Genomic DNA, 22542 nt, shown 5'->3' on the forward strand with positions numbered 1-22542 from the left:
TATATATATATATATATATATATATATATATATGTAAATCCTGTATACGCTTATATCTAGGTTGATCGATTTTAAAGAGGAAGAAAGAGAAAAAAGCGAATATAAAATATAATTCTCTCTCTTTCTCTCTCTCTTTCTCTCTCTCTCTTTCTCTCTTTTTCTTTCAAATTCGAGAATCATCACTTTTGATTATGTTTAATGGAAGAAAAGTTTCGATCATCTCTATTATCTTTTTATCATCAAGAAATGAATTATTATTCATTATTATTATTCAATGTATAAAAAGTTTTACGAACATTGAGAAAGTTTACGTTTAGGTTTGTTGACATTTACTATTATTCTATTCTCGTACGTTGGTACCGTTGTAACCGTGGCATACGTATTATGTTATTGTTTTCCCTACTCCCTTCTCTCCTCTTTTCACCACTTTTCACTATTCGTAACTCCTCTTTCCATTACCAAAATCGAAAATCAGCACTAACTTTGAAAATTTATTACACGAAGCGCTATGCCGATATAGGTATTTGTACAGCTTTTCAGAAATTTGAAGCTTTGCCTATTTCCGCTCTAATTCGCCAGTCACATATGTGGCTTTTTGGCACGTAGCAATATGTTACTATCTGTCTACATCTATCTATCACAACTCACGATCTATATTTCGACACTCACGTTTTAATATGGATTGGAATAAATTTTGATTTTAATTTTTTTTTAAAAGATTATAATCACGTAGAGAGAAACAAGAATCTTTGAAATGAAGATTTTCATTATATTTCGCTATTTTATGTGATAAACCAACAAAATAGCCATCGCCAATTTGTTTTCGTTCCATCACTCTCATCTTATCAAGAATTGGCGATCTAATTCGAATTTTAAGATAATTCTACGTTTTTGGCTCATCCTTCTCCATCCTTTTCTACATTCCATTTTTTCTTTTTTCTTTTAAATTATTTGCTTTTATATACAAAAAAGCAAAAAACAAAACAATAAAAATCATTAATGATTCGTACACATATTTCGCTTTTTCTTTTTGTCTCGTTGACCCAGGTACGTCGGCAATCTGGATCACAGTGTTTCTGAGGATTTATTGTGCGCGTTGTTCTCACAAATCGGTGTTGTCAGAGGCTGCAAAATCATCCGAGAGGTAAGAGAAAGATCATTCTGATTTTTATCACCAAACGAAAATCTGAATTGATTCCCAGTATTAATTTGAAATATGTTCGTTAATATTAAAGAACGTAATATCAAGTTTAATAAACACTTATTTGCAAAGTATATTATCGAGATTCATTAGTAGTTTTGCGAACCTTAACAACGTGATAATAATGTGTCAAGTGTATCATCGCGAAAATTGATACCATCTAGAAATTATAAATACGATACGAAGATTTCTTACATGACATATATTAATCTTTCAAATATTATAAATCTACAAAATATTTATTTAAAGGGGGGAAAAAATAAGGATAGAAAAATAAGGACGATGTTTTCGAAAAACACAAACATAAGATAGAGAAAGAAAGCTGAAAAAAAAAAGAAATGAGATATAAGGGAAAGAGACAGAGAGAAAAGAGATGGTTTGCGAGACAAAATTGCAAAAACATCGAAAAATCGTGATTCCTCTGTTTTTCTGCTCAATTTCTCCGACGATTTAGTTTTCGGTTTACTTTTCTCCTTGATTTCTCTCTCACGATTTGGTCCCTCGTATTTTTCTCTACTTCTTTTATTTTCTTGTCTTTCTCTCTCTCTTTTCTCTCTCTCTCTCTCCCCTCTCTCTTTTTCTCTTTAGTTCGTTCACTCGTTCTTTCTTTCACTTCTTACTCCGAGCTCGTTATATATTATTTTTCCTTCCATACCGGTGGGTTTCATGCGCCACGACATACGCTCCCTTTCCACGTGCCACACTCTCGTGAGACGTAACACACTTGTACGTACATCGTTTCGAAGTTTCGTGCGCACGTCGCACGTATTTTCCTCCCTTCGTGCATTTCGTCTCTTTCCTCCTTATTCTTTTATGTTATATACATAGATGTATGTACTTTACTTTACTTATCTCCAAAATTGTGGTACGATTTAACGAGATATTTGTTTAATCAATCCTTTTCGATTGATTGATTTGTTACCACGATTATGATTTAATACAAATATTACTATTTCGTCATTTTCAACTTTAAAAAAAAAAAAAAAATATCTAAATAATTGTGGTCTACTTAATCTAATTCATTCAATCTTTTAATAAAACTTATCTTTCGATTCGACTATCGAATCAAATTGTTTCGACTCAATAAGAGCATATTTGTTATGTTCTATATAAATTGGATGGGCTGTTTCAAAGGTCGTAAATTAAATTCCGCTTTGTTTGTTCTCGACAGTTCTGTCGTATAAGCGGACAAAAAATAAATAGGAGTTCTCTACTTCTTCTTCTTATTCCTTTTTTTTTTTATTTTTTTAATTTTTTTTTCTTTTCTCATCATTTCCAATCTATCTTTCTACCACTTTTCACTTTATATACGCACGAGTAGAAAAGTATACGTTCTTGCTTCTTACTCGTGCCGTTAATTACTTAATTTCTTTAACGATACACTTTTTCTCGGACGAGTCTTTGTTCCATCAGTAGACGGCGACTCCGGAGTTACGACCCTTAGCACGCCATTATTGCAAGATACTGTAGCGTATTATTGTCGGCACCGTGATGGCCCTTAATAGTTGCAAAGAAAAGCTTTCGAAAACAAAGATCGAGGTAAAACGTAAAGGAGAAAAAAATCAAGAGATAGCACGCAGACACGCAACACTTCTTGTGTTGTTTGAATGGGTTTTGTTGTATACAAAACTACAAATTTTTTTTCTTTTGATATCATGAAACCTCATCATATAATAAAATAGAAGAAAGTAAAAGTGAATTCAAAATCTCTTTTAATTTTGTTATACTCAATGCACCCCTTTTAATTTTGTATTATATTCAATACAAATGTGACATAATGAGTATTATCATATTTTAATAAATACGAACAACGATGGAAAGATCGATGAAGATTGTTCGATGTTGATCTTAACGCGTGATACGCGAATACGAAATGATACGTGATTCTATTCATTTCTTACAAATTCGATTGGAACTAATATTAATGTCTCGTGATAAAAGAAGATTGGGTCTTTATAAAACCGGAGGAAAGAGATAAAAATACAGAAAAAACAGAGAAAGTGAGAGAGAGAGAGAGAGAGAGAGAGAGAAAGAGAGAGGTAAAGAAAGAAAGAGAGAAAGAGATCATCGATTTTTCATACCAGCAAAACAAAAGAGAAATGAAATAACAAGAGATGGCGATACGTCGTTAAATCCCCGAGGCTTGGGATCGTGTATTCCGTCTCGTAATTTCCTCACATTGAAATATACATTGATAATGGCGGAAAGATAGATACTAGAAGGTCGAATATAGGGTATTAAAATCATTCTACCGCGTTGCTACTCTTCCTACTTCGTCTATGTCGTTCCGTACGCGTATCGCTTTTGATAGTTAATGTGTATTCAATATTTTATGTATTCCGCATAAGTAGAATGAACGGCTCTGTGGCAGGTATTTGCGTTTATTAGCTATAAACCCCCCGCAGGTAGAGCTCACCGGTGCAGGACGACGGATTTATGGGTCGCGGCTTTTCCGCCACGAAAATGGCGGCCCACCTCTGAGTGCCGAGGTTTTGCGCATTACGCGATACTACGTAAAAGCGCTGAAATGGCTTATTCTCTCTCTCTCTCTCTCTCTCTCTCTCTCTCTCTCTCTCTCTCTCTCTCTCTCTCTTTCTCTTTCTCTTTCTATCTATCTCTCGTCGATACGTCTCCGCGAACACGAAGATTGTCTTACGATCGTATAATAGTCTTGTGAACGATGCTGACGCAACGATCCTTCTTCTTGCGATTTACCAAGATCGTCTCTCTTTACTATATATATAATATATCTACATCCTTTACGTCTCCTTTTTGATCGACGAAATTTATGTAATTTTGTATACTACGTTATCGTCTCGTAAATGCTACTATATTTGTTTTATATTCAATAAAATACGCTTCTATGACATTGCACTTTACTAAAACACATTCGAAAGAGAAGAAAGAATTTAACCATGATTTTATGAACTATTTTAACTATTATTTACGAATGGAGAAAAAAAATCGAACGATTATTTTTACATTTATTAAGTGTCTATACTTTAGCACATTTAAGAGAAAATCATTTATCAAGCTTTATATACATGTAAGTATTTAGGTACCTATATAGGTAAAGTTGGATTCTTGCAAAAAACCTGTAAGAATCCTTTCCAAGTATCGTTCTCTCACTTCGGCCGTGATCGTTACATTTATTGCCATCGTCGTAAGATTTTCTTCCTAACAAGCAAAAATTGCGAACTCTGTTAAGCTTCACAGAGAATCATCAACTTTCGACAACTTTTTTTTCGAGTCTGCTGTTATCCAACAAATTTTATATAATCCTTGGAAAACGAGAGTTCGTTTGAAAGAGCGAATCGACATTATTAAAGAGAAAAAAAAGAAAAACAACAACGAAATCACAACAAATATTTTCAAGCATCGGATATAAAAGGAATGAAAGGTAGATAGGATGTACGAGGTGGCCCATGGGGGTACAGGAGTTTTGTTCTCTGGAAAGCATTATTCTGCTAGCGAATATTTTAAGCATGAATACCTCGATCAAAATAACGTAACGCGAGAAAGAAACATGGATGCACGATAAATCGAGATTCATACAAAACGAGCCTGCTCGGTTATTGTTGATTTACACGCTAAGCTTTTCAACATCTGACAATAAAAAAACTGTCTACCCTGTCAGCAGGGGTTAGTATCAATGTATGTATAGCATTCACCTTTCATTCTCTCAGATTCGTCATATATCGTGAGTCTGCAAAAAATTGAACAATGCATATAGATTTTATATTTATCAATGAAATTTTCAAAAGATTTTGAAATAAATTTGTCACGGATTTATATTATTTCTAATAATATTTCGATAGAATGTTTGAAGATCAATTTTTTAATTATTTTTTATTATATTAAAATTTCTTTAAATTGTATATAAAACTGATAGTTGTCGCTCTTATTAAAATGGATCATCGTTTTAAAGTTTAATAAACGATACTACTACCATTGCAACATCTTTTCTTTGCGATTTCAACTTCTCCCAGATTACTGGTAGACTCCAATTTTCTGAGCAACTTCTCTGCGTGCGGAACGGTCTCTGCGTTCTCCCTCACATTATTCGCACAGCATGCACGAGATTTATATTGTATGCCTGTGAAGATCTACGCGAGGTACGTTTTAGCGATATGTGACGTTCCGCGACCGTGTCTACGAATAGATAAGTTCGTGATTTGTTTCGGCTGTGGGATTAATAGATCAAGGGTGATAACTGTTAGGCAGAGACTAGTGTGTTCGTATCAGAATATCGATAAAAGCATTGAAAACCAATATTTTTTTTAGATTCTTTAGATTAATCCTTTCTAAAAACAAGACGGAACAAACAAAATTTAATAAATCGTTCATTAAAATGTTGAAATCAAATTGTCTCTTTTATCTTCTTATTACATCTCGTATAATATATTATATTATATTATTTCCAATCATATGTTTATTTAAATAGATCTTTTATTCTTTTAATATTTTCTATTAAAAAAAAAAAAAAAAAAGGAAAAAAAATTACTTATAATTGGCTTAGAGGATTTAAAGAAGTATATCGGAATATCTGTCATCCGTGGAATCCTTATAAGAGTCACATACTCCGTTTCCTCTTTCTCCTTCTCATGAAACCGATCTCCTTTTCTAAAGAAAGGTTCGCAAAGACGATCCTATCATTCATCCCATATTCATCCTCGTTTCTTCTCGATGGTATTCTCGGCTACTATACCTAAACGTGTCTGCCATGTAGAGGAAGTCGAAGTTGAGAGCCAATGCATCGTGACTTTGGCGAACTTCCAAAGAGTAGAAGGATGGAGGGAAAGAGGGCTCGTGTCTCTTGGCTCGTCGGCGTCGCTCAACTCGAACGACGTTGCCATCGTCTTCGTGGCTTCCTCGTCAGACGAGAAAAGAACGAATTTTAATATGGAACATCGAATTACTACGTAACTAAAGTCTTTTCGATCGATAAAGTTCCGTTGTTTTAAGAATTACTTTCTATTCTTTCCTTTTTTTGTTTTTTTTTTTTATCATCTTTACTATAACAAACATAATCTCGGAAATTCACTAACTAACAATAAGAGGATTATTTTATTCTACTAAGTTGCAGTTTAACACTCTTTTTCTTCATTTTCTCTCTCTCTCTCTCTCTCTCTTTCTCTCTTTCTCTTTCTCTTTCTCCTTCTCTTTCTCTTTCTCTTTATACCTACTATCTCCCGTTACTTTTGTTCGTAATCTCTATTATTTGCGCGCTTACAACGGAGTTTAACGGCGAGCATGGAGGTTCTCGCTCGCGCTTAATTTCCGTAACAACCCGTATCACGGAAGGATAGCTTCATTTTAGCTGCTGATCTCCGACTTCCGGTACCCGCAGAACAACGCCAAGCATTTCTTGCTTATGCCAACGATGTTATGTATTCACAGAGCCGACCTGGAAGGAAGCTCGCGAAAAGAACGACCGAAGAACGATCCTGTCGCTTAAGATGCCGACCACTAACGTTTTACCTTGATGCTTTCGAGCATTATGAAAATAATCTTGATCTTGATTACTTTCTTTAAACAGAGTCGAGTATGATGTACGAAGTGAACACTTGTTTAAAATGACAGGATAATGTTTGTTTTAATTTAAAGTATAATTGAAATTATAGAATTGAATTCTATCCAGAATTATAAGAACATATGAATAAAATGTTTTATATAGAAGATTTGACTCTTAGAATGTTAATAATAATAATAATAATAATAATAATAATAATAATAATAATAATAATAATAATAATAGAACAAACGGAATCTTTTTTTTTTTAATTTTTGATCTACTTTTCAAATGAAAAAAATAATACGTATATGAAAGAAAATTTATGACAAGCATAATACAATCTAAACATAAACTAAAAATAGAAAAGCCATGTTTAGAGAATTTTAGTTGATGCTCGAATGAAAAACCTAAGTTCCTGGATTCTCTTTCACATAAGTTCATATTCCTTTCGCGCAGTACTACATCAGAGGGCATTCAGGAAACCGCAGGAAGTCCATCCATTGAAAGGGCTGGATTTTCACTCCGGACAATTATTCCGGTAATTAACGTTGGCGGGCCATAAGTACACCGAGCGACCCTGAAGGGCCGAGCCAGCGGAGTTTATTACAAAGATATACGAGCTCCACTGTCCGACATGCTCGCGCTCGTGCGGGTACACGCTTACACGACGACGAAGCTGGTGGCCCGCCTGGAGCATTCGAGCTATTTCCACGGATGATGCATGCCTCGAAAACTATACCGATCGTTTGTACAACGCGATACGTTATCGCGTGGCGGACGCGATAAACGAGGTTACGGCCATGATGCGATGGGACAAGAACTTTGAGTTCGTCTTTTCTCTTCTCGGTTGTTTATATGAAAATATACATATAAAGGAAAAGATAAGAAAGAGATTAAAGAAAAAGAAAAAAAAAAAAAAAAAAAAAAAAAAAAAGAAAAAAGAAAAAGAAAAAAAAAAAAGAAAAAGAGAGAAAAAAATAGATTACAGAAGAAAAAAGAAAAAAGAAAGATCTCTCGCCGATCTTAAAATTATTATTCGATCGTAATTAAGCCGGTATATATGTACCTACCGTGTTTTAACAGAGCAAGCCGGAAGACGGATCGACGTCGTGTTTTATGAGCGGAGCTTGGCGCGATTCGGAAAGTTTTACAGCCCGGTCACGGAAAATATCCATATTTCTTCCGATAAGCCGCAACGCACGCGCGGCACGGTAGGTAACTAGTTGCCCCTGTTGCCGTACGAAATAGTTTTAATGAATTATTTCGTAGCCTGATGGGAAAATTAACCGGAGGCGACCTTAGGGCGGTGCTAAACCTTAAAAGCCGTCTTCGTTATAAATCGTCCTTTAACTACGACGATAACAACGACGACGACAATGACGATGAAAAGTAAATTCGTTCGCGCTCTAAACACCTCGGCTGTCAGTCAACCGTTCGTGACACCATTAAGATTCATAACGAGACGTCCGGTAAGGTGAAAAGACAAAAGTCAGTCAGTCAGTCACATGCGTCTTATCCGTTTCGTGCCGATTTGCCGTCCTGAATGTGGCGCTGATCCAAGTTTGGAAAGCGCCACAGCGGTAGCCTCGGTATCGGTTATTCTTACGTTTTCGTGCCAGAGACTTGTGGAGTTGCCGTTGGCCATAGCTTAGGCACAAGTCGAACGTCGTTACGAGTCGATTGGAGAAAAGCTCGTGGTTGGTAAGGGATGCTCAATCTTTGTGTGTGTGAGAGAGAGAGAGAGAGAGAGAGAGAGAGAGAGAGATACGGCGAGTCTCTGCAATAAAACGATAAATCAGGCGAACGGAAAAATAAGGGGGTAAAATAGAAAAAGCTTGTAGAGTAGATTTGGAGCCGGGCCAGTCAAAGGCCGACTCCTCGCTCGCGTGTTCACCCTTGCTTTCTTTCTCTCTCTCTCTCTCTCTCTCTCTCTCTCTCTCTCTCTCTCTTTCTTTTTCTCTCTTTTCCTTTTTCTCTCTTTTTCTTTTTCTCTCTTTTCCTCTTTCTCTCTCTCTCTCTCTCTCTCTCTTTTCTCTGCCTACTGCTTCTTTCTATCCTGCTCATCCGCCTTTATTTTCTTCGGTACTCTTTCAGCACGCGGTTTCCGCGTTCTCCTTTACCTCTTCGAATCCGTTCACGATGCTCCCACACGAATGAGACTCTCTGTTATACGAGAGACTCGGCTTTTCTCGCCTTTTCCTCTTTCGACGCTTCCCTATTCTCCGCACACCTACCTTCCTCCCGAGCCCTTTTATAGAGGAAGCCGAGATCTATACACCAGCCCTCCTCACCCTTCCGCGATTCACCTCGTAAATCGTAGCCGCGGCAAATAGTTCATAAATAAAAGCCGACGTTCCCGTGGCGTTTTAACTCGAGCTCGCCGGCTCAGAAATAAGTCCCTTGTACTTCTTCCTTTTCTTTCTCTCTCTCTCTCTCTCTCTCTCTCTCTCTCTCTCTCTCTCTATCTCTTTCTTTCTTTCTTTCTTTCTTTCTGTCTCACACTTTCTCGTTTCAGTCTCTCCTTTTGTTCCTTTCTTGATCTCTTCTTCCTATTTCTTTTTTATATCTCTTTCTCTTTCTTTGCGTTTCTTTACTTATTTCTCGCTTTCTCGCGAATCGATCTCGCGGTTTCCTGTAATCTTCATTTCGCCTTTTGTCTTCTTTCGTTAAATTTGATTTGGATGCCTCTCAAGAAGAGAAGCTTCGGACCTTAAATAGCTTCGTTTCGAGTAAACGCATTTTTTAAAGCATGCCTGTAATATACTGAGATTCTCGGTACGGTGGAAGTTGCGTTTCAACGCTCGCTTTATTAATTTCACGAAAGGAACTTTGCGTGCCGGTGGAATCGTTCGAATCATATGTTTATAGTACGCGCATTTGAAACTTCATTTCTCCCGTGGGGATTATTTTATTCCTTTCCCTCTCCCTCTTTCTCTCTTTCTCTCTCTTACTACTCTTGCGTTGTCTGCACGGTAATTATAAAAGTTTATTAGCCGTCAACTCTGCCGGGATAATCTCTCTCTCTCTCTCTCTTTCTCTCTCTCTCTCTCTCTCTCTCCCTTTTATTCATTTTTCTTTGAAACGTTAATTAAAGAGAGTGCCGTGGTATTTATTTAGAGATTCTTTCGAGTTCTTAAAATAGTAGAAGCTACCATTTTTAGTCCTACCCCGAAAGAGATATAAGTATAAACGTGTTATAACGTAGCGTCTCTGGAAGTACTGGGAATTTTTAAAAATTAGTTTTCTTCTTTGACAAACGGGGTTCAACGTTTCTACCGTCGTCGTCGTCATTGTCGGCTTTAGGAAATGAAAAATGTTATTGCTGTCGCATGTCATGTGACTCTCATCTTACGTGATTACGTTTGCGTCTGCGATCGTTCTGTTTTATTCGTGTCATTTGCTCGCAAAGAGTTTTTGTCGCGATGATACAATAAACTTTTCCTTTTTCGTTAGCACCCCATCCATTTAACTTAATACCTTCAAAAACTCCCTATCGGTCTTTTTACTCTAACTCTAGCTTTGTTGTAATAACGAACATTCGAATTTCCTCGCATTTTTATCCAGCGAATTTCTGTCCAATTGGTAACGAACGATTAATGCAAATTTTATAGCTATGCTACTACAAGCACGTATCCCGATGTAATAACTTGGCTTGTCCGTTGCCGCTTGCAAGCTGTGCACGCTGACGCGATTAGAATTAATTAATTACGCCTCCAGTCGATTTTCAACGAATTCCTCTCAACTATCTTTTAGTAAATCCTACGATTGAAGGTCTTCAAGTCAAGAAAATATCTACGTGGGTAATTTCACGTTATTGTCATCCTTTATAATCCGTCATCGTGTGAAAAGAGGAAGAAATATGTAGATACATTGTTACAATGTAATTTCTTACCGAAGATCACATATATTGAGTCGAAAAGCTTAACTTGTTAAATTTTTTAACAAGTTTTTATTTTTAATCACAATCAAATATTGACATGCGTAGAAACGACATTACTTTCCGGTCCCCCTAATATGTTAATTTGAATATGATTATATTTAAATACATTTTATATTTGGATATTCTAATTCTTGTAGCATGGCCCATATGATCAAATTGTGCCGTATAACGCATTTGTTCAGGAAGACGAAAATTACAACGTATCTAAAAATTAAATAAATCAAAAAAAAGACAATTTCCTAAAAGAATGTGGAATAATTTATGTAGGGTTCGACGTCGAACGATAATTAATTATATTTTCTTAACAATAAATATATTATTCCAGAAGAATGATGAACAACTGCATATTTCAGAGATAGAAAAAGATAGGAAGAGAGTTCGTCGAATTCCGATACAAACCCACTTCGAAATTTTGCATGATCCTCGCATATCTGCAGTCATTAAGAGGTACCGTGTCGAATTTCATAGGACTCTATTCGACGCACGTACCACTGCGAATACTTCGAAATGAACGCTTTTATAACGTGCATGGCCTATGTATTCGATTAAAAACGAAAAGTTGAATAAAAATTTGGGGAATCTAATAATTTCAATCATGTAATTCGATTAATCTGTTAACTGTATATCTCTGTTTCAAAAATTTCTATCTACGTTGTGTAGCCAAAATTAAGAGATATGAAATATAACACAGAATATATACAGCTGTTACAAAATTGAATTCAATTATAACAAAAAAAAAAAAAAAATGCTAGTTAGTGTTTTTCTAAAATTAATAATTTTATTGAAGATATTTAAATGAAACCAAATAAAAAAAGAGCCAAAAATCAGCTTTACTATATTATATTTTTCAGAATTGTAGATCAAGAATTAATAGTACAAAAAGAAAATTTTTTTGGACCTAATTTTTGCACAAATTTTTAAAAATAATTCCTTTGAAAGAGAACTTAAAAGTCAAGAAGGATATTAATAGACGAAAAGACAGGATCGAATAAGATCGAATAGAATTGAATAGGATCATACAGGATCAAATTTGATAGAATGGTATTAAATAAAATCGAATAGGATAGATTTGATGCAATTAAGATTGAATAACGTAAAATAAAATCAAATTTGATCGAACAAGATCGAATAGGATCGAATAATACCAAATAAGATCGGATAGGATCGAAAAGGATCGAATAAGAAAGTAGGATTGTTTCGGGTTGGTTCGGTTCGATCCTATTCGATCTTATTCGATCCTGTTCGATCCCATTCTATTCTAGTTTCCTTATTTACTCCTATTCGATTTCTTTCGGTCCTATTCGATCCTTTTCGGTCCGGTACACTCATATTCGATCCTATTCGACCCTATTCGATCCTATTCGATCCTATTCGATCCTATTCGATCCTATTCAATTCCATTCGGTCTTATTCGCTTCAATTCGATCCAGTTCGATCCTATTTGATCTTATTCGATCTTATTCGATTATATTCGATCCTATTGTGTTTTATTTGATTTCATTTGTCTCCAGTCGATCCTATTCGATTTTATTTTTATCCTATTTGATTCTATTTGATCTTATTTTGGTCCTAGTTGATCCTAGTTGATCCATTTTCGTATTTTTCGATCCTATTGTCCAAGTATGTCGATCCAACAAAAAAGATCATTACAATAAAATGTTATGATATTAGGGCAAAATTATCTGAAAAATTAATAATGATTATCTAGAGCTGTGGAATTCAGAATGATCGTTTAACTTTAAAGAAAGTTCTTTTTGGTTTATCTAAAGGAACTTCGAAAATATGGTTAAAAGAACATATCTCGGAGATACGTTGTTTAATATCGAGATAGTTAAAGTGAGAGCGATCTGGTGTGGCACGTGGAAAAGTTTGAAGATCAGGACAGGTGAAGATGATGATAAGGAAGAGCCAGAGGCTCTAAAGAAACCGAAAAAAGGAGGCCGAAAGTCGGAGGGAAGAAGAAAGCAACTGACGATCGAGAGTTTCGTATGGGCCATCGACTTTCTTTTCCTTTTAGAAACAGGTTTTATCTTCAGAGTATGTTCGACCTTGAAGAATCGATCTGAAAATCGACTCAGTTTAAGCACGAATCGTTTTTGAGTTTTTATTTTTATTATACGACTCGAATATATGTATATATTTCGTATAGTACTTTTTGATGTATATTTGCTCTCTAATACTAAAATATTTATATACGTAAATATCGCCGAATCATTCGAAAAATATTTATTATACCTTATTGAAATGAGTTTGCTCAAGAACCCGAAGTAAAGTTCGTATTTTACGAAAGACCATACCGTCTATTTCTAATCTCACAATTGCGTTATTTTTTACAAACGTCCATATTTGTTCTGAAATTTGCATTTATGCTCGCTGGACGATTACTTCGTACAAAATGTTAGGACACAAGAACGAACTTTCACTGCTCGTTCCACTAACTTCTGACATTCCGGTCCACACGAATTTTCAAGTTTGCGTATTCCTACTTTGGCGAACTTTCTACGCGCGAACTCGCGCATCGTTGCCTCTCCAATTAGTCGTGCTTAATTTCTCTAATTGTTTGCCAGCCTTACTTAGCCTTCCAAGATCCACGCAATTAAAAAAATAGAAGGAAAATTAAACATAGAACAAATATGATCGAATTGTTTTCGAGTTGTCATTCATAAATCTTTTATCGATCGATCGTAAAATTTTTTCCTGAAATTTCATCAAATATATTTATAATTATAAAAATATTACGAGCAAATATTTTATGGGATTATTTTCACCCGACGACATTGTACAGGATAATGTCGATTTTACGTAAAAACGAAATCAAATAGTAGCTTTCATACGTGAAAATAAAAGAGAAGTGGAGTAAGATCAATCAAAGCGTCTCGCAATACAAAAGGACAAAAAAGAAAAAAAGAATAACGGGCAAAAGGAGTACTCTCGTTTCGAGAAACATAAGGATCGGATAATGAGAGAGTATTGAAGTATTCATGGAAGACGACGAGCGTCAAAAGCACTTCCTTCGCACTTGGGTTCTTCTTCAAAGCGCACATTACTTCGCTAGAAAAAAAGAAACCAAAAGAAAGAGAGAAAAAGAGATGAGAATAAAGGAAAAGAGGAGGGGAAAAAAACGATGGTCCTAGTTATTTCGGATTAAAAAAAAGAACAGAAAAGGAACTGGTAGCATTTCTAGGAAAAGACGCGCGTAGTCTCGATAGACAAGCCTTCACTAAATCGTTTTGTGAAAGACAGCGTTCCTTTGGATCCGCTTCTCTTGCTTGCTCCGAGATCCATCTAAAACGGGGATCTTTCGATTTAAAGTCTCCCCAAACGTCACGATGAGAGCAGCTACGCTGATGGGAGCTTCAGTGGCAGAACCGTTACTCACGATGGTGGATACGAAGAGGATAGGAAACGTAGTTTCGTTTGCTTGTGAAGCCGCTTCTGGATAAGAGAAACAGAAAGAGAGAGCGAGAGAAAGCGAGAGAGAGAGAGAGTGAGAGAGAGAGAGAGGGAGAGGGAGAGAGAGAGAGAGATTGAGAAACGAAGAAGAGAAAGAAGGAGGTAAGCAAGCAAGCAGACTGGCAGGCAGAGGAGGCTCTTTTCGCCTTTCCTGGAATTTTATCTGTCTGGAGAAGGATACCTCCGTCTTAAAGGGTACGCGAGACGAGGGGTGGAAGAGAAGAATAAGAAGAATAAGAAGAAGAAGAAGGAGGAGGAGGAGGAGGAGGTGGAGGCTATAAGACCGGCCCTCTAAGATAAGGCAAGACGCGGATAGGAGTTCGTCCGTCACTGCAACGAAATTCCGTCCGCAATCTCCGAAGGAATCTTTGCTATCCGGGTAGCCACCGGGTGCTCAAGCAACAACCCTGCTCTCCTACGGCCTCGTTTCGACCCTCAACGTTGCTTGCGTACTCCAGGAAATACGCGTAAGGGTGGGTCAGCCAGAGGGTGAACGTTACCGAAGACGAGGATAAAGAAATAAGAACGTGAGAGAGAGAAAAAGAGAGAAAGAGAAAATCTTTACAGTGGTAAGACGAAGAAGACTCGATAAAGTAATAGTTTCATTTTACGAGGAGAGAACCTAGCTAGAATCCTTCTTCTCCTTCTCGAGCAGAGCAATCGACTACTCGCGATTCACGTTTCTTCATTGTTTCCAACATCTTGAAACTTCACCTTACTTTTAGCACCTCTTATTTCTACGACATAAGACAAAATACGGAAATTCAATGACAATCCCTTCTCATTCCGGCTCAAGGAGAACAATGAAATATTTTTTCGATATTTAAACCAACGAGCATTGAGAATCTTACAAATACATAACGAACCGATTAAAAATGCACTCTGATCTCCAATAGTTCCCTCGGTCGACGTCTAGTGCAATCTAGTACAATCGTGTTAAACGATCACTATCTCACATTTCTCTCTCGTTCGAATCTACGAGTTCGATTTTTACGAGAAACATCCTTGTCGGTCGATTAGTCGCTATTAATGGCGCCATTGTTCTCATGACTTCTTAATAACGACGATATAAACGTCGTGATAATTACTTCCTGAGAGAAATAATAAGAGAACTGAATTTCTTCCTCCCGCCCCCCCCCTTCTCTCTCTCTTTTTCTCTCTTTCTCTCTCTTTTAAGGAAATCGATGCGCTGGATTTAGTCTTTGCTCGATCATAAATTCTCGAGATTTGCATACTGTCCAATTCAAAATAAGGTCGTACATGAGCTGATTGTGCAACGAGAAACTGCTTTCTGAGTTTATATCAATTGTATACATAGGGATACGATTTCTTGTATGGTTAATTAGGTATTGAATTACCGTCGGAGAAAATCGTCTAGTCTTGATTCAAATTCTAGAATAACACACGCACATAAAGTAAAAAGGAAAATCGTTCAACGTTAAATCAAGCATTCGACGGTTAACGTATATCTTCAATGCAGTTTTTAACCTACATTCGTTAGCCATTTTAAAATCGCACTTTAGGGATTTAACAAAGCATAAAGCGATCGAGCTTTCACAATTTAACTTTGCAATGAGATTCTAATTTTTATGACTTTATTATCCCAACGTGGATAATCTCTCTCAAGAGGAAAACGTTATCTTTTCTGGTTAATGTTTCATAATATTAGCTCACTTAGCACGAGTAACGATTAATAATTTTGTCCTTTTTTTTACCGACTTCCGAGTTCGTTCAACTCGAAACTCGATCTATTTTCTTGTAGCTCCTTAAATATTATCGAATTTCAAGCCCTTTTACTGCACTTTAACATATTCGGAATATTTTGTTTCTTATCCAAAAAAGAATAAAGTTATATTAAAGGATTTTAAATATTGCATACACGTTTCCTCCGTTTCGAACAATTTCTTTGCCTGTATCAAATGCTCGCTAGAAAGAAACCATGTCGAAACACTCGGACTCGAAGATTCGAAGAAAGTATTTTTGGTGCGTGCCGTGTCGTTTGAACGTTTTGCGCGTGACCGGAGTTGGATCTTACCTCTCTTTTTCTTTCTCTTTTCTTCTTCCTATATTCTGTCCTCCTTTCACCGGTTTCATTCGAGATCCGGAAAGAGGAGATGATGCGTATTACGCGTCTTCTCCGAAGTAGATAAGAAACGTGAAGCTTCGTGCGTAAGCAAATAATACGACTGATATTTCACTTTCTCCGATCGTTGAAGCATTTCTATTTGAAAAAAAAAAAAGTGAACGAGCGAAGAGAGTCATGAAGATGTTATCCGTTTCTTTTTTTTTTTTTCAATCGCATACAAAAATTTCTTCGCTGTCACTTGTCGAATTATTATTTTCATTAAACGAATTTTTCTTTCGTTTTCGAAATTTTTGAGATCATTTAAATATTTAAAATTTCGTGTGATTGGGAATTTTGAAATAAGAAATCTTTAAAGAGGAAAAGAAGGAAATGTAATTTTAAAAACGTAGAGATCGGGTCCTCCCCATTCACTTTAGGACGTGTACATCCATACTAAGCGAGCATAAGTAAGAGCTCGTTACTAGGAGACGGATCATTGAGCGGTAGGAGACTTTGTTCGCGCATCGATCTCGTCAATGCACCGACTCAAACCTGATTTCACGCTCCGTATCGTCGACTAACGGAAGGGTCGAGAAATCTGGACAGTCTGGTTACGGTTAAGATGAGATAGGCTTCTCAGGCCATCCCTTGGCCGATCCTTCCTTCGTGGACTCATCACATTAGATCGTTGAATTAATTGAGATCTGTTTGAAAAATCGAATTGTCAAACTTTCCTTTCCTTAATCGAACAAATGTACGATCAGGTAACCATCCAAAAAAGAAACGAAATAATAATAAGAGACACGAGAGAAAACATTGCGATGAGATATATATGCGAATTCGATTTTATGGGCTGCTCTTTAAATTGAGAACGTTAATATTCTACTAGTATAGAAGTTTTCGAGACGAACGATCGATGGCAAAGCAGACATTAGCGGGGTTATTTTCTTCGTTGGATCGTTCTTATTTTATGGAGCCTTTATTCAAAAGTAGTATACTCGGTGAGAAAACTTCTTTTCTACGTATTTCTCGAGGAAGTTGAATTTAAGGCGATTAAATTTTGATGTTCCTCGTAGACCATGTGTTCCGTAGAGATAGAATTATTTCGTACGTATATTCTAAACACGTTCGATCGAATCTTAAATCTTAGATCGCTCAATTTACATTATTGTTATATACATTTTTTTCAAACTAAGAAATTAAATACGAACTAAATGGAAATGAAGAAAAGAAATTTAAAATGAAAAAGTAACGTAGATGTTCCGTTTGAACCAGATTAAATATTATACGTCCCTAAAAAGATCTTTGGAATAATATTACAGCCAATGCGTATGTGGGCCGCAAAAGGGCCTCAGGGAGTGTGTCAGAAGCCTCTCCACGAGTGAATGGCACTTTGACTCATCAATAAGAAAGCGGTCCAAACACTTGAGATATTCGAAATCGAATTGGTTCTACGCGACGAACGTGAATTTCATCGAAGAGTATCATCGAGATACGATTTGTTCCGCGTTTTATTTCTGTCTCGAGTCGGTTCGATGATTCACGTATTTTACGCAACGCGCGAACTCTCCGACGTCTTCTCGACACGTTAATGAATTTTCATTAGCGCAGCCAAGCTCGACTTTCAATTACGAAAGAAGAAGAAAAAGAAGAAGAAAAATAAAAAGAAGAAGAAAGAGAAAAAGAAGAGTCTTTTTCGTACGTATCGTAATAATATGTCTTCATGCTTGACGACCTGTGAAATGATCTAACTCCATAATCGTTACTTTCCTATTTTCATTATATCATTTCCTTGTTAATCTATTCGAAACTAAAAAGATAGAAAATTATTAAAATATTCGAACAATGATTGTCTCTTCATCTCAATCAAAAGTATGATCATGATCATAAACAATTTGACAAAATTATTATGGAGTTTGTCTTATTCCCAAATGCAATACAAATTTAGTTTTATATATATATATATATATATATATATATCATATATATATACATATATCAAGAATGCTGTTATTTGTCAGAGAGAGGATTCGAGTTGGCTTCGAAGATGCATGTCCTTGGAATCAGGCGACTTCGTTTCGTTTTCGCGTTGGCATTGCATCAACCGAGATGCAGAATGCATAATAATGGCACGCGTGTTCTCCTAGCCGGTATCGTCTAGGAAAGACATTGTCGATTCAACGAGGAGAGAACTGTTCGAAACGAAAGTTCACGTACATGTAGCTCAAGTTGCGTTGTCATCGGAGAAAGAGCAAGAGAAAGAGGGAGTGAGAGTGAGAGAGAGAGAGAGAGAGAGAGAGAGAGAGAGAGAGAGAGAGGGAGAGAGAGGGAGTACATTTCTCTGATACGAAATTCCATGGATGCACAATCCACCACTGTGATATCAGTACTAGCTAGCTTGCTCCTAATACTACGTAACTCTCTTTCTCTAGCTCTCTCAGTGGTTTTCTTCCTCCCTGAATGCTGTTGCACGATGCTATTGCAGCTTCTAATGCGCATCCGCTTTTTGTGTTCTCGTAGGAGAGCATGTCTGTTGAGGTCGACTCGTAAATACTCCTCGTTGTTCTCTATCTCCGCTTTCTCGTATTTATAATACACATATAATGCACGTAAAACAGAGAACGCACGTACGCGTAATACGTTCGCAAACTCTCGAGATGCCTCTACGAAGAATCAACACCCGCTTCATAATCCGCTTTTACCGACATGGGTAGAACTAAAGTCATTGATACCAGACTTTGTATTAATTAATAGTCTACGAAAACACATTGAATAGATCGTTCAAAGTATTTTACATTTCATTGTACTTTTTCAAAGATTTTCTAGAATGTTAGAAGATTCTCTATTTGTCGTTTTCTTTTGTTTAGATTATCTTTAAATATAAAGAAATATTATATTATAATTGTATCATTATTATTATTATTATTATTATGAAATATTATATTATAATGTAGAAGGCTCAATGTTCAAGAGAGTCAATATTTAAAGTCCACCGAATATATATGTTACTTACGAGATAAGAGTTTATGAAATATCGAGAAATCGATCCTATTAAATCGATGATATTGAAATATGTAGATAAAAAGAGGATATTTTTCCGATTAAAATGGTTTGCGTTTCAAGTCTTTATGACTTTTCGTTCCGAAGATATCGTCTTAGAATTATTGCCATTCACAATTCGACAGTAATAGTAGTAGTAATGAAAAAAGTGTTTACGGCGCATAACTGAATAAGTACGTAAATTCCAGGAATTTTTATAGATTAGTGTGTCAGCTTCAAAGAAATTATATAGGTCAACGTAAGTATTTGTTACTTAAATTAAAATATTTCCGGAATGAGAATTAAAGAAGATAGATTACAAATAAAAACTGTTTTAAATGACAGATTTTTCTCTGTTCTTTTTTTTTTTCTTTTTTTTTTTTTATTACAACTAATTGTCATAAACAATTTTTTATAAAAAATTTCTTTTGAATAATTTCGATAAATAATGATTTATGAACAATGTTTTGTTATAAAAAAAAATTGATATAAACCCTTTCTTTGCATCGACAAAGTATTTCTTTCAGCTTGTCTCGGCAACAAATCGCTATTTGCATTCCAAGGTATTGCGTTTGGATACACGTGAGCGGCAAGAAGAAGTAAGGTAGAAGAGCGAAGATAAAATTTCTTAAAGGTAAAGATGAGAAATTCTCTCGCATAGAATACTTCCTCCAGCTATACCTTCTTCATCTTCGTCTTTGCTGGAGTTCTTTTCACCGATCCTTTACCACTACCTCGGCTATCATCGAAATCTACTTTTATAGTCGCCTGGAAGACGCAAACTTTTGTCTTAAGGGGGCGAAATTCAAATTCGCTTTTAAAAGAAAAAGCCGGCTTCATTTTATGATCAGTGCTAAGGGAGAGTAGGTATTTAAGAAAAAAAAAAAAAAAAAAAAAAGAAAGAAAGAAAGATGGAGAGAGAGAAAAAGAGAGAGAGAAAGTTCGATCCTTATTGACACTTCTTCTTATGATGTTATTTTAGATTAGAGTATTAGTTATATTAATTTTATAAAATAATATTTAAAAATAATTTTACAATTTAGATCATAATACTGTATCGCAATTTCATTATTAAAATTAAAAAAAATTAATAAAATCAAATAAATTTTCTTTCTTCTCATATTAAGATTATCTATATATAATAAAACGTGGGAGATTTTTCATAAAATTAGATTAAGCGTGTAACAGTCAAAGGTCAAGAACTGAAAAAAGTCGGATCCGGAAATAGGCAATATCTAGTTATTGTGCGGTTGTAACTATGATCTCGTGTTGAGAACGCAATTTCTTTGTATTAAATTCTGAAGAGCTCGGGAGAGTTAATACGTGATATAATACATTTCATTATTTCGATAACTTATAATAATGTATTTGACTGACTGAATTACAATTGTTTCTTGATATTCGTGTACTGTTATTTGTTTAAGTTAATAGTAATCAGTGTTACAACAAGACTTAACGAACTATTTGAAATCGAAAGCTTTGATCGAATGCTTTGAACAGAATATGTGAATACTTCTGATGAACTATCCGGAAAAACGATCGTGAAATCAGAAAAAGGAAAGATAAAGGAGTAGTTTCTATGAAAGTATGTACGAAAAGGAATAGAATCGCTTATTGGTCATAGATTTGTCTGAATAGTTAATCTGAAATATTTCAATAATAGCATAGTATGATCTTTTTTACGAAGTGATTACATGACTTTATGAATAATAAATAAAATAGTTATTTTAAGGATAGATTCCAGACAAATTACATCGAGCTTAGCATATTTCAGAAGATAACGAGTTTTATTAAAAATGCTTAAGATTCGAACAATAATATGTAATGTTTATCAAACTGCATCTTCTTACTGTGCGCTATCAACGAATTCTCAGGAGTAAATATTCTGTATATATGATATATAAAAAGATATATGATATTGAGAGAAAACTATGTGAATCGTCAAAGGTATAAATGTGCGCGTCAACACCAGTATTCTTTGAGCAATAGATAAGTACTTATGGTACTGTGAACACTCAGAAGTTCATCTTCTTCTTCGTAGCGTTCGAAGTAGTTTCGTTTCTGACATCGTCGACAACAAATCGCAATTTGCATTTGAAACCAATGCGTCTAGGACACGTGTCCGAGGAGATTTGGATGGATCGAAACAGAATTCTCTGAGGGCGAAGGTGAGTCTCTCTCTCTCTCTCTCTCTCTCTCACTCTCTCTCTCTCTCTCTTTTTCTCTCTTTTTCTTTTTCACTTCATTTTGCTTTGCTTGTCTTTCGTGTCTACTTTGACGCGACTACAGCATTTTTCTGTTCTATTTTTTTTTTCCTTTACTTATTCTTTCCCTTCATCTGCTTGTTTTTCTCTGTCCATCAGTTTGTCTCTTTCTCTCGTGTCTCTATTCAGCGACGAGTGATCGCAATTGGCGACCGACCGGATTTTCCGGAAAAAGAAACTACTACTACCGGCGCCTTCGTCCACAGACCGGAACGAATCGTCTTTTGCACGCAGCATCCCATCCCTCGATATTTCGTCCTCTTTCCTCCTCCCCTTTCGATTTTTCCTCCGCGCCTCGTAATCGCTCAACGAGTCGCCGATCGAGAGATTTATCTCACGAATGGTTTAGAAAGTGCAATCGCGCTCGCAACTTCTCGTGACTTTCGCGATGACGTGCGTTCCTTTTTATCTATCTTTCTTTATTCTTGAGAAGAATAGGGAGAAATGATTTCTTCGAAAAGCTAGAAAATCCGCGTTTCTATTCTTACGAACATATTCCAGTTGATTAAATATTTTTATATTCTCTTTAAGTATTTACAATATATTGTATTATTCGGATACTGAAATGAATTATCGAATACATTCTTGTTCTTTTTTTTTTTTTTTTTAAATTGCATCTATAAGAAAGGTTAAAAATAAATGAAATTCGTAGAATACTAAGAGAAACGTAAATAGCTTATCCGACAATATTTTCGAATATAAATTTTTGAAGAATATTGTTATATGCAACATTTAATAATATCTTAAAACTTTGATGAGAGCAAAGTAGAGACTATCGGATAAATAGTGATATTGAAAGGCAAGCGAAATAATGGCCGGTCACGATGCATAACCAGTGCTGTATACAAGTTCAAGCGACAAGGACGCTTTCACAAGAAGACTTCGACGGTCGCTTAAGGTTAACCGCCGTACCATCAAGATTTTGCCTTTGTTCTATACAACGAACAGATTGTAAGATCCTTCGGGTATTTGCTAAGGCCGATTAAACCTTAATGACCAACATTTATTTCAATTAGGATGCATGCTAGCATGCTAATTAATATAATACTCTTGGCTCGGATACGA

The 22542-nt window shown here is 35.7% G+C and overlaps 1 protein-coding gene across 4 annotated transcripts in view; it reads left to right on the forward strand.

The window, feature by feature from the left end:
- LOC124947720 (nucleolysin TIAR-like) overlaps positions 1-22542 on the forward strand; it is a 506703-nt gene that overhangs the window by 214 nt on the left and 483947 nt on the right. For all 4 annotated transcript variants that reach the window (XM_047490256.1, XM_047490261.1, XM_047490260.1 and 1 more), the window contains exon 2: positions 1048-1144. In XM_047490256.1, coding sequence (XP_047346212.1) covers positions 1048-1144 — 97 coding nt within the window. The remainder of the gene's footprint in view (positions 1-1047; positions 1145-22542) is intronic.

The sequence above is a fragment of the Vespa velutina genome, chromosome 3 (assembly GCF_912470025.1).
Source record: "Vespa velutina chromosome 3, iVesVel2.1, whole genome shotgun sequence".
Lineage (NCBI taxonomy): Eukaryota > Metazoa > Arthropoda > Insecta > Hymenoptera > Vespidae > Vespa > Vespa velutina.